The 13,300-nt window shown below is 35.2% G+C and overlaps 1 protein-coding gene across 2 annotated transcripts in view; it reads right to left on the reverse strand.

The window, feature by feature from the left end:
* hecw1b (HECT, C2 and WW domain containing E3 ubiquitin protein ligase 1b) overlaps window positions 1-11,556 on the reverse strand; it is a 48,647-nt gene extending 37,091 nt beyond the window's left edge. The window contains exon 1 of one of the 2 annotated variants that reach the window (XM_058762898.1): window positions 11,346-11,556. In XM_058762898.1, the coding sequence (XP_058618881.1) occupies window positions 11,346-11,375 (30 nt within the window). In that variant the 5' untranslated portion in view covers window positions 11,376-11,556. The remainder of the gene's footprint in view (window positions 1-11,345) is intronic. The other variant, XM_058762888.1, reaches the window with a different exon arrangement.
* Between the last annotated feature and the right edge of the window lie 1,744 nt (window positions 11,557-13,300).

A 13,300-nucleotide genomic window follows, 5' to 3' on the forward strand; every position in this document is an offset into this window, starting at 1 on the left:
ACTAGTCATCCAACAACCGCTTAAATCAATTATTGAGGTCAACCAAAGAGTTTATCTAGATTTTCTTTCTTTCTTTTGTTCTTTCTTTTTTTCTTTTAGCAGTATTGTTTTAGCTTTTGTGAGTCTGTTATTTGTTTGTGATTTCATGATGCAAATAAGGTAAAATAAAAAAATAAAAAAATAAACATTTCACAAAGTTTGAAAATAAAATGATAAAATCAATCTTTGGCAAAAAAAAAGTGTGGTGAGTAAAATACTGTGTAGTAACTTTTAGGAAAAAAATTACATTTTGTTTTTTCCACAGAACACACAGTCTGTTTTTATACAAAAAAATATTGTAACATTTTTCATTTTCATAACCCATAACGTCAAAATGGCACTAGATCACACTATCAGTAACACTACATTAGGGGTCGACCGATTATTGGCACCATCTTTAAGCATTTATCGGTACCGGTCATTTTCAAAACCAATTTGCCGATAAAATAATTTAAAAGCATTTAAAGAAAGTTTTTGTCAGAGCCTTTGTTATTCTTAATTTTGACATTAATTTACATTTTCACACCAGACATATACAGTTGTACTCAAAATTATTTATACCCGGCTGTGAAAATAAATCTGTATCATTAATCCTTTTGATCGTTTATATAAAATTTTTACAAAAATCTAACCTTTCATTGGAGAATAAGAATTTAAAATGGGAGAGAAATCTCATTAGGAAATAAATGTTTTTTCTCTAATACGCATTGGCCACAATTAATCAAACCCTTTATTCAATACTTTTTGCAACCTCCTTTTGCCAAGATAACAGCTCCTGCTGTTCCCAGCTCCATGTTGGTGCTTCTTTTCTTCAGTTCACCCCACTCATTTTCTATAGGGTTTAGGTCAGAGGACTGGAATGGCCAGCAGAAGCTTGGTTTTGTGCTCAGTGACCCATTTTTGTTTTGGTTTTGATTGTTTGTTTGTGGATCATTGCCCTGTTGGAAGATCCAACCACGGCCCATTATAAGATTTCTAGCATGGACAGTCAGTTTTAAATTTTTTATCTGTTGGTATTTGATAGAATCCATGATGCCATGTATCTAAACAAGATGTCCAGGACCCCCTGCAGAAAAATCGGCACACAACATTAAAGATACAGCAGTATATTTCATTGTACACATGGGGTACTTTTTATCCCTGTGTTCACCAAACCCATCTTGAGTGTTTGCTGCTAAAAAGCTCTTTTTTTAGTTTCATCTGACCATAGAAGCCAGTGCTATTTGAAGTTCCAGTTGTGTCTGACAACTGAATACGCTGGGGGTTTTAATATGAATAAGGGTGGACAACTTCATGTTCCTAGTCACCCTGGTGTGATAAAACAATACAAATATGAATAGGAATATACTTCATATTAGATATTTTAATCTAGGGCTGTGCGATTAATCAAATTCGATTATCATGCGATTCGTCTTCGATTATGAACGCGATATTGCCTAGCTTGTCAGTGAACTACAGCTCTGCCGCCCCATCTGAAAGCAGGTGATGGCGATTTACTGCTAATCACGAAACCGGCTTTACTGACGAGATGCGCATGATAATCGAATTCGATTAATTGCACAGACCTATTTTAATCATAAGAATTTCTAGAGGTACCAATAATTGTGGCCATTGTGTACTAGAGAAAAATATTTATTTCCTAATGTGACTTTTTTTTTTTTTACTTCAATTAAAGGTTAGACTTTTTTAAATTTTTTAAATGAAACATCGTAATGAATAAACAATGCAGACTTATTTTCACAGCCTTCTTTGATCATATTTACCATAATTAAAAAATTTTGAGCACAACTGAATATCAGTTCAAAACATAAAAAATTAAATATCAAAAGATCTACTTGATCTGTAATAATCGGTCGACCCCTACACTACATGACTATCAGATATTGAATGTCACTATTTAAATCTAGTAAAAAATAATTTCGATTTTAAATCATTTAAATATCATTTGACATAAAATGACTGAAAAATTAGGGGTTGGTGACATTTTGTTGTTTTTGAAACTGATCTAAAATACAGTAAAAATAGTAATATTGTGTAATATTATTACAATTTAAAGTAACCACATTCTGATTAAAATGTCTCGTTTTAAACATGCCATACCATATAAGTTATCAAATCTATCTATGGCAAAAAAAAATGAATGTGCAATGAGTAAATAATGTATACCCGAGTAACTCGATAACTTGGTATAAATGCAACATAATACATGATGTGTCAGGTTTCCACAGAAAGCACAATATTATACCGCTAAAACAAAAATATAAAGAACAAAATCATAGCACAATTTTTTTGTGACAAGTGCAGATGGAGTCATCTTGAGTGACACGAAGACCTGCAGTGTTTGTCGCAAAACAGGAAAAGCAACTAAAATGTATCAGTTATTATATTACAACCCTGGTGTGAAGTTACCAAACCATTCTGAATCACAGCATAAGCCGAGGCCTCACTTCCTCCTCCTCACTATCCCAGTTTGCATGAAGCCTGCAGTGCAACAAAACTCACACAACATGCACTTGAATCCCTTGTAAAACTGCACTGAGCAAAAGATGTACTTTAGACAAGACTAATCCCAGTTTCCAAAATGTCCACAAAAGACACAGTTTCTGCTTCCTCGATTCAACTGGACAATCTGGCAAACTTACAGGACAGATCATGCTGAAAAGAGGCTAGAATTCAGACCAGGAAACTGAACGAGTGAAAAATGACACCTCAGACTGCATCAAAGCAAAGCATTTCAGAAATATATAACCTATGAGTTCCAACACATTGAACTTGTCCAGCTGCCACGGGTTCCAATCTGGCATTTCCTCTTTCTGTTCCTGTGACTTCAATATCGTTTCTTGATTTCTATTCACTCTTTACTGACAATAAAATCCCTAAGGGCCAAAAAATAAACATCTGTCTGCTATTAAGGAAGATTTGAATTGCAAAATCAATAGCATTTATGGCATATTGCAGATTATCTAAAAAAATTGCACTACTACTATTCAAATGTTTAGGGTCAGCAAGTTATTTTTAAAGAAACAAATACTTGCTTGAGCAGCAAATCAGCTTATTAGAATGATTTCTGAAGGATCATGTGACACTGAAGACACAGGGTCATTCCGTGTCAACTCAACCAGGTCCACGGCTCAAATTTTTGATTTTGCTAATATTTTTTCTGAAGAAAGATGAAAGCCAAAATATTAAATGTCATGGATGAATATTTACGGAGTAATCCACTATTTTGTACAGGGGGGTTCAAAATGGCAATTTTACCTGAGATTCAGAGTCAAATTACAAGGGGGTAAAAATCACTTCAGAAAGAGGTCAGCTTCATAATGTTAATTTTACAGAGATTGGTTGGTCTGTTAGTAAAATCTGTTGGCTTTAGCAATCTTTGTTGCACTATGTGCCAATGGTGACCATTCAAAAATGGCGAAACAGCACTTTTCAAGTTTTTTCTTTAAAGTTTGCATGCCTGTAACTCAAGAAGTATTATTATGCCCCTTTTAACAAGATGTAAAATAAGTCTCTGATGTCCAGAGCGTATATGTGAAGTTTTAGCTCAAAATACCCCACAGATAAATTTTTATAGCTTGTTAAAATTGCCATTTTTAGGTTATGAGCAAAAACGGGCTGATTTTGAGTATGTTGTTTTAAATGCAAATGAGCTGTTGCTCCCGGAGAAGAGGGTGGAGCTTCAAGAGCTCAAGCTCCGGCATTAGCAGTGCTAGCCTTTGCAAATAAACAATCCACTATTAGCACAAGCTATTAGCACAGTGGGGAACACTGCGGGATAAAAATAATAACATAGCTGGTCTCATGCTATCACAAACTTTATAAGTCCCACTTCTGATTATGAGCTTGACAACTTCAAGCGATCGACTCAGATTGCTTTCATATGCAACTTTTAACTACCACATTCCTATTCACGATCATTCTGATAGCACTTGAAGGCAGCAGCAGTGAAAACAGGCAGAGACAATGATAGCTTTAGCAATTAGCCTTATAGAGTGCCAAGAAGCTCTTTCAGAACTGGAGCTGACGTTCGCACACAAAGCGTTGGTATTGATTCCTAAACATTTAAGAGACTTTACCGATTTTTTCCGGGATATTTCCTTCAAAAATGAAATTTAACCACAGTGTCCTCGGCTCAGATAGGGGGAAATTATGGCAACTCCTATGTTCATTAGTGCATCCAAAAACATAACACTTGTAAAGCCTCTTAAGTGCTGACATTGTATATATCTCCAGTAATGGCAGACCGCAGCTTCTCACTCAGGGCTGTGTTTATGCTAATAGGGCAAAGAGCGTCACAAATGGGTGGGACTTTTCCCCCTCGGTGACATGAACAGAGGGAGAATCTGAAATGGCTTGTTTGGAGAGACTGTTCATGATTTACTGGTCTTATAAAAAATGAGTTGGTGGATTTTTAACATTATAGGCTGGTTGTTTTCACAGACTGCAGCCACACAACTGTGTTCAAAGACCTTATAAAAGTGATTTTTGCATAATAGGTCCCCTTTAAAGACATCTTAATGCCCTTTTGGATATTGGGTCTTAACCAACTTTGGTTTTGGCATCTTTATTTTTAAGGCCCTATATGGTTCGGTTCCAGAGATACTGGAATTTTAATATCCAGGCATAAATCGTTAAAAATGTACACATTTTCAGTGGTCAAAAACCAAATGTGGGAAAAAATATTTATTTTCTTTTTAAGAGGAATGTCTGAAGAACAAATAATGTTGAAACTAGAGATGTATCTCGTTTCCTTCTGTCAGGACAGCTGCATTGAACATACCTGTCTCAGTTCCACAAATATAATTTTTCCAAAGTTTGCGTGCCTATAACTCAAGAAGTATTAAAAACATTGCAATATGATTTTAGATTCTAGTTGTTAATAATCTTTTCTTTTGGAATCTTAAATTTCAAGGCCCTACATCGTTCAATCCCAGAGATATGGGGATCTCAATGAGGCTCTATGTCCGGATTGTTGAATATTACCCATTTTCAGATTTGGTCACTTTGTATGCAGCTGATTCTTATTTTATTTAAGAACAATGTGTGAAGAAGAAATAATGTTAAAATTAGAATTGACCGCCCACCCTTAGTTACTGTTGCCATGACTGACAAACAATGCCGCTCTCACACCACACGTGTTCTCAAGCAGTGAAAAATACATGGCAGAGCAAAGAGGAAACTGACAACACACCGACAGAGAAGACAGAGCAGGTTACTTCTAATATGAAACAAGGTCTCAGGACCCTCAGCTTTTAATTTGAGTCATTTTTAAAGAAATTCAAACAATAAATACCGTTTTGTGGCTCTTCAATGTGTTGTGACAGATCACTGTATTGCCTCAGTTCAAACAAACACGTGAACCGATCGTCTTTTCATATTTACTTAAAGCACAAAATGAACATGAATAAACATCAGAAAGTGTTCCTGTGACTCATAGGGAAGTGTGATTACACTTTTTTATTATAGTCATAGATCAAGTAGTATATTCTGCTAAAGGGCATTTTTGTTAGAATCACTGATAATACCTCAAACATTTAAGGTCTCTCACACTTGAAATAATTAACACTGGGTAATTCTAAACCCGGGGTAATCTTATTTTACATTTCACACAGTTCATACTATACCTTAATCCTGGTCATTCATAATCTGACATGTCACACTGTACAGTCCTAATCCCTGGGCTACTGTTATTGCATATTTGCATTGTCAACAGTGATGACTAGATAAACACAAAACCACATTTGGTTTTTGATCATTGAAAATGGGTAGGATACTAATTTTGGACATGGAGCTGCACTGAAATCTCGATATCTCTGAGATGAAACCATACAGGGCGTTAAAGATTAAGATTACAAAAGAAAAGTTTCTTAGGAACCAGAATATAAAATCACATTAGGATAACTTCAATACTTCTTGAGTTACAGGCACACAAAGTTTGGAAAAAGACTATTTATGACACTCAAACAGCTTTTCTGCAATTGTTTTGACAGAGGGAAACAAGAAACTATTTTAATTTTAACATTATTTCCTCTTCAGACATTGTTCCTTAAATAAAATAAGATTTAACTGCATACAAAGTGACCAAATTTGGTTTCTGACTACTGAAAATGGGTAATATTCAACAATCTGGACATGGAGCCTCATTGAGATCCCATATCTCTGGGATTGAACGATGTAGGGCTTTGAAATTTAAGATTCCAAAAGAAAAGTTTATTGACAACTAGAATCTAAAATCATATTGCAATATCTTTAAAACTTCTTGAGTTATAGGCACACAAACTTTGGAAAAAGAATATTTATGGCACTGAGACAGGTATGTTCAATGCAGCTGTCCTGACAGAAGGAAACAAGATACATCTCTAGTTTCAACATTATTTGGTCTTCAGACATTCCTCTTTAAAAGAAAAGAAGTATCATATTTTTGCAAACTGACCCACATTTGGTTTTTAACCACTGAAAATGTGTACATTTTAACAATTTACACCTGGAGCCATATTAAAATTCCAATATCTCTGGAACCGAACCATATAGGGCCTTAACAATAAATATGCCAAAAGGAAAGTTTGTTTAGACCCAATATCTAAAAGGGCATTAAGATATCTTTAAGACTTCTTGAGTTACAGGCATGCAAACTTTGGAGAAAAACTTGAAAAGTGCTGTTTCGGCATTTTTGAATGGTCACCATTGGCACATAATGCAACAAAGATTGCTAAAGTCAACCGATTTTACTAACAGACCAACCAATCTCTGTGTAAAATTAACATTATGATGCTGCCATCTTTCTGAAGTCATTTTTACCCCCCTGTAATTTGACTCTGAATCTCAGGTGAAAATTGCCAATTTGAACCCCCCTGTACAAAATAGTGGATTACTCTGTAAATATTCATCCATGACATTTAATATTTTGGCTTTCATCTTTCTTCAGAAAAAATATTAGTATTAAAATATTAATTAAAATTAATTTTACTTCTATGTTAAGTGCCTCACTGTAACCTCGATTTGCTGAGCGAGGAACAAGTCAAAAATGATGGAATTATTCCACAAATGCTTAACCTGAATCTGGAATATTCCATTTAATAATAATAACAATAATAATAATTTATTGGTATAGCACTTTTCATACATAAAATGCAACTCAAAGTGCTTCACAAGCATAAAACAAATATTAAAAACAACAAACAAAGTACACACAAAAACCAAGTATAAGCAAATATAAACAAGTACATTAAAAAGAAGTCATATAAAAACAAAGAAAATACACACACTGACACTACTATGCTAATAAGCAACTTTAAAGAGGTATATCTTAACACGCTTTTTAAAGATTTGAATACTAGTGGACTCTCTCACTTCATTTGCAAGACAGTTCCAAATTTTTGAAGCATAGTGACTAAAAGATGTACCGCCAGATCGCTTGAGATTTACTGTGTAATATACTAAAAGTCCAGCACTAGAGGATCGTAACATTCGATTAGGAATATCATAGGCGTAAATCCCGGGGGGGACGGGGGGGACAGGACCCCCCCTATCTGAGGCTTGTCCCCCCTAAAAATATTATTACAAGCGACTCTATGTATTGAAAATAATATAATGGACATATACTTAAAATAACTGTGTGATTAGTAAAACAAAATAAATGCAAAAAAACGTTTTAAGTTCAGAAATGTTTTGATTCCCCCCTCCCTTTCCTCACAGTGGTTTGGTCCACTGCCTGCTTTCCTTCTTTACCGATGCACACACGAGTCCGGTGAGAGAGAGCAAGTTAGTTATGTGTAAGTAGGCTGTCAAGGCTATTTTATTCTCTTTAAACATTGGGTGAAATGATTCTTTCTCTTTAACACAGATGATGCTGGATCATTAATAAATTAGTCATGACAAAAAAAAAATTATGATATCCTATGTATTTTCTATGAGCGATTATAAGGTTAACAAGCTTGTCACCCACTACAACTAACATGGCGATAAGCTGTGTGTGAACTGATATTAGGCTAATATTGTAGACCTACATGTTGGGTTTCGTTCAATATGAGGTTAAGTGGCAGATCAGTGGGTTTAATGCGGTTGAATTAATGCGAAAGAGACATTCTAGGTTTCAGACGAAACCTAAAATACTATGGGATGACGCAAAATAATAATTATAATATGACCGCGTGGTGAACCATGAACTCATATTTAAACACGGTCTCCATGCTATGTACACATATCTATCCTTACAAGTACAATTTTGGCCTTATTATTTGTGTCCCCTTCAAAAATTGCTCTTGAGAAATTTTACGTTTATTGTCCCCCCCTACTGTCAGATGAAATTTACGCCCCTGAGGAATATATCTTGACAAACAATCATTTGTTCCAGAATATAGCTAATTTGATGTTGACTGGCCAAAGATAGTCTGAAATTGCATTACACTGAACTGAAATGCATGTACATAAGACATGAAACAGGCGTGAATTCGGTCAGGGCTTCATCTGCGGTGATTTCCTGGCCAATGCAGGAAGGTCACCGCAGGGCAGAGGGCCGATCGCAGCACAGCAATATATCATCAGCAGACCTCCAGCGGTGCGGACACACGTGACCCTCGTAAAGGTAAATGAAAGGGCAGATAACAATTTTTGTAATGAGGTCACTGCTTTACTCCTTTTTGTTGACAGAAAATAGTAGGGATGCTGATTGAATTGTTGTGACACGCCGAAACAAATTGAATCTTCCACTGGGTGCGTTTGTGTTTACAAGATGAAAGGAAGCTTTAACAATGCACCTTGCAATCACACTGACACAGATAAATTAATTATAATCATTAAGGCCCCGGGGACAAGCTCCATTAAATACCACTGTGTGCGTGTCTGTGTCTCGCGCAGGATGAGATGCATTAGCTCAAGCGGCGTCAGGCTCGCCGTGCCAAAATGAAACCCGAGAATCTTAATGTACTTACATAACGGAGCGCGCAGGCCTACGGGAGCGGGATATTTCTCCCCAGAATACAGAGATCAAGCCACAATTCTGTTAGAAAGAAGATCTGAAGTATGTAATCTCCTCCGTGACGTAGAACAGACTCCAGCATGGCACAGTAAATCTGCTAACATATTGCATTCATGCTTAATGGATAAATAACTACTGTGATACTATTTTTGCGCCTCGCAGTTTGTTTACCATGAGAAACCTGGCATTGTGACAAATTGCTTATACTCTTCTACTGTACAAAAGCATCTGCTAAATGCATAAATGTAAATGCAGTTTTGCCAATTATAAGAGGATGCCACTCGCATTGTATACTGATTATTGCTGGTTTTGTTCTTCTATTTGAAGACACTTTGGACAAACGTTAATGCACTTATACAAATCTGCATGCATGTATAAAACTGGAATAAAAAAGCAAAATAATCATATTTATTTTAGATTAGACTTTAGAATGCATGTAATTATAATTAGATTGTATTTTATTTAGATTATAAATATGCCACTAACTGTATTAAAAATGCAATGCTTTGTGACATCAGAATTTTTCACATACTATTTTTAGTATGTGTTGTAGTTTTAATATAACAAAATAAATGTTAAATGAAATATATATTATACATTTTTACAATTATAAAAGGACAATAAATTACTACATTTTGGTAACAATTTACAATGAGATCCCATTAGTTCACATTAGTTAATGAGCAATGCATTTCTTACAGTATTTATTCATCTTTGTTAACATTAGTTAATAAAAATACAACCATTCATAGTTCATGTCAGCTCAGGTCCATTCAACTTTTGATCTGAATAATGTCTTAGTAAATGTAGAAATAAACATTAACTAAGATTAATAAATACGTTAGAGGTATTTTCATAGTTAGTTCACGTTAACTAATGTAATTAACAAATGTTAGCAAATGGAACCTTATTGTAAAGTGTTCCCATATTTTTAGCTTGTAAGACATGAAAATACTGTATTATAAAATTACGTAATTGTAAAATCAGATACAAGCAGACACTCTGGGAACATATTTACAGTAAATGTCATGTATAAATAAAAACTTCTGAAGTCAGTTCACTCAATAACGTCCACGTCATCATGTGAAGGTCGTTCAACAGGAAGCACTTCTGCCTGGAAAGGAACAAGGCCTTTTTTTCCTCTTCTGAAGCTTTTCTGATTTTAGAGTGGATCAATAGACTGCTGGTCTCGGGTGAATCAATACTAATCTACCTCATCTCTGCTCCTCGGCTAAATGATTCCTGCTCTTAACGACCCCTGAGTAACGAACACACGTCCCCAACTAAACACGGACAACGAGCTTATCATCCGTCACAGACATCAGTGTTTACATCCATTATGTTATTTGCTTGTTTATATTACTATTGAATTTCATATGGCATCACTGTTCTGATGAGTTCCATTTGTCATTTGAAGACAGAAAACAGCTTATGTAAATATTTTCATCAGATTTTAAAGTAAGTGCCTGTATTACCATACAGCCACAAACAGTTATATAATCAAAAATTATTATCGATCTATGACTGTCTGAGCTGAACTTCATTTGCATTCACTTAGGATGGAATTTATGTGTAGACATTTTAGTAGTGGCGTAGTTTTATATAAAGATTGTAAGGTTTAAGATGGTTTTTGGGTAGTTTGTGATTTATTTAATGACCCCTCAGAACTTTTATTATTGTAAAAAAAAAAAAAAAAAAAAAAGAATTTTACTTAATGAATCTCAAACAGTAGCTACTAATAATTTGACAATCCCAACTTTAATCCCTGCTACAATTAGCTAACCTTCAACAATCTAAAAAAGTAAATATAGTTTTGATTTGAAATATATGCGATATATATATATATATATATATATATATATTTAAATTTGCACATCAATACTTATGGCTTCCTATATGTATAAATATTACACACACACACACATATATATATATATATATATATATATATATATATATATATATACACACACACACACACACACACACAAGAATACATATTGTATATGGCTTTAGGTGTAGTGTTGCTGTGCCGAGTTTAGGGTTCAGGAATGAGGATAAGGATGCTCATCTACACACGCACGTGCACGCAAACGCGCGCGCACCACACAAAGACGCGCGAGGCCGCGACTGATGTTGAACATCATCTGAATAATAACACCAGGCAAAATAAATGGAAACAGCTTTTTAAACAGCATTATACCGCAGCGCCGTACACTACTGAAGCCTACTGACTGTTACGGTACTGTCAACAACTGCCTCTCGCTACAGGCATCGCAAATCACGCCTGGCTAGCGGTACATCAGTGTAATACACACACACTCACCTGGGTCAGTATCACCTGCCGGTGAATCATCACCTTCTCGTTTATATGGCCATTATCCGTCCCATATTTACCCGCACAACAGCCGCCCTTTCCTCACATTTGCCCTGTTTGCTAAGCTACCGCAGGAGATGCTACATACTCTTTCCTGGGTACCAGGAGCCTGTAACCAATGGAAACGCTCCGTCAGATTGATTTCTGTTTTTTTTTTTTTTCCAGTTATGATCGTGGTTACGTCATTCACCCCACCCGCGCACGTACGCACATTCCGCACTGATTGTCTGGACGCTGACTGGATGTCTGGATAGCGACTGGCTGCTGATTGGTCATCTCTATGGTGACTGGATTTGATTGGATGAATGGATGGTTGGGCTTGGATGTGATTTGATGTTCCTCGCTGGACGCTGTTAGTGAACAAGTGCTTCTGGGAAACTGTGTTTTGACGACAGAAAATGATTATTTGTGAAAAATGGAAATGGAAAGATATGTCTATGAATTTAGAAGAGATTATAATATGAATTTAGAAAGCGATTATAAATTAGTTTAAAGGTTATAAATAAGCACAAATGTATCTTTGAATGTGCACATAGACACAATTTGATAATATATGTTTACTTGTGCATTGCACTACAAATCATCTTGTACTCACCACTAAAATATCTCTTTTGCACAATTTCATGTACAGTATTTATGTAAAGTTCTTGTACAGTCTCAGATTATGTGTATGGATAGCCAACTATTTATAGTATATGTATAGTCAGATAGGCCTAGTCAACTGTCTATAATTGTTTTTCTTATACTTCTATTGTTGGATGTTTATTTTTATGTTTAATTAGTTATGTAGCACCGTGGTCCTGTGAGACACAACATTTTGTTACACTATATGTCCATACATGTGGAATGGCAATAAAGCTCGACTTGAGTTGATGTGTATCTGAAATATGCATAATGTATAATTAGCTGATGAAGGACGCATGTGGTTCATACATTTTAGATTTTAATGAAACGGCATGGGAAGATTGAGTATGTGTCATATTTTGTACGGCTATTTTGTACCAAATGAATCGATCCCAAGCCTTTGGGAATCGAGAGTGTATTGGAATCATTTCCCACAAAGGGAATCATTGCCTCATTAAGATTCATTTCCGAGAACAAATTCGTTTGTTTCAATGAACCGGTTCTTTCGCTCCACCGCGTAATGATGTCACTATTTCTAATAACTCAGTGTTATGGTAGCTATATCATGCTGAAACATTCAAATAAAGCCATATGTGAAGGCTTATGGCTGATTATTACATTTTAGTGGTGTTTATTGTAACTGTTTTTCATTCATTGCATGCCGAACTTGTCCGAATTGTCAATCAGAATCAATTCCAAAAAATTTCAGAATCAACCAGCCCTGTAAAAGGCTATTGTCGTTTTCCTTTGTAAATACTGTATTGTGTTTTTCTGCAGAATTTTGCAATGTTCTTATTTGGCAAGATCTGGTGGATGAACATTTTCCTAACCTAACCCTAACCCTAACCCTAATCATTTATGATGATTTATTGCCATGCCTTCTAATTATTTTAGAGAACCAAAAGAATGTACTACAGAGAATGAGTTCATCCTTAAAATAAAGATCTGATGAATCACAATGATCTGATGAACAGGATGTATTTAGGTGTTGACAAGACAGGAAGTTTGCTCATGTCAGAGAACTTTAAAAGGGGCAAATGCGTGAGTTTCATATGCCTTCTAAAGAACAGGTCACCAAATAGAGAAAAGATAATACAAGGAAGCTTCCTGTCACTAATATATATATATATTTTCTTTCTCAGAATACACCAGCAATTTAATGGCACTAAAATGATCAATAAGTTGACCTACTTATAGAAGTCTTTACAACAATAATTTGACACAAAACAGATAATTACACAAGGAGAGGTTTAATGGCAAAGGAACCCATAGATTAGGAC

This window comes from Onychostoma macrolepis, chromosome 02 (genome assembly GCF_012432095.1).
Source record: "Onychostoma macrolepis isolate SWU-2019 chromosome 02, ASM1243209v1, whole genome shotgun sequence".
In the NCBI taxonomy this organism is placed as follows: Eukaryota; Metazoa; Chordata; class Actinopteri; order Cypriniformes; family Cyprinidae; genus Onychostoma; species Onychostoma macrolepis.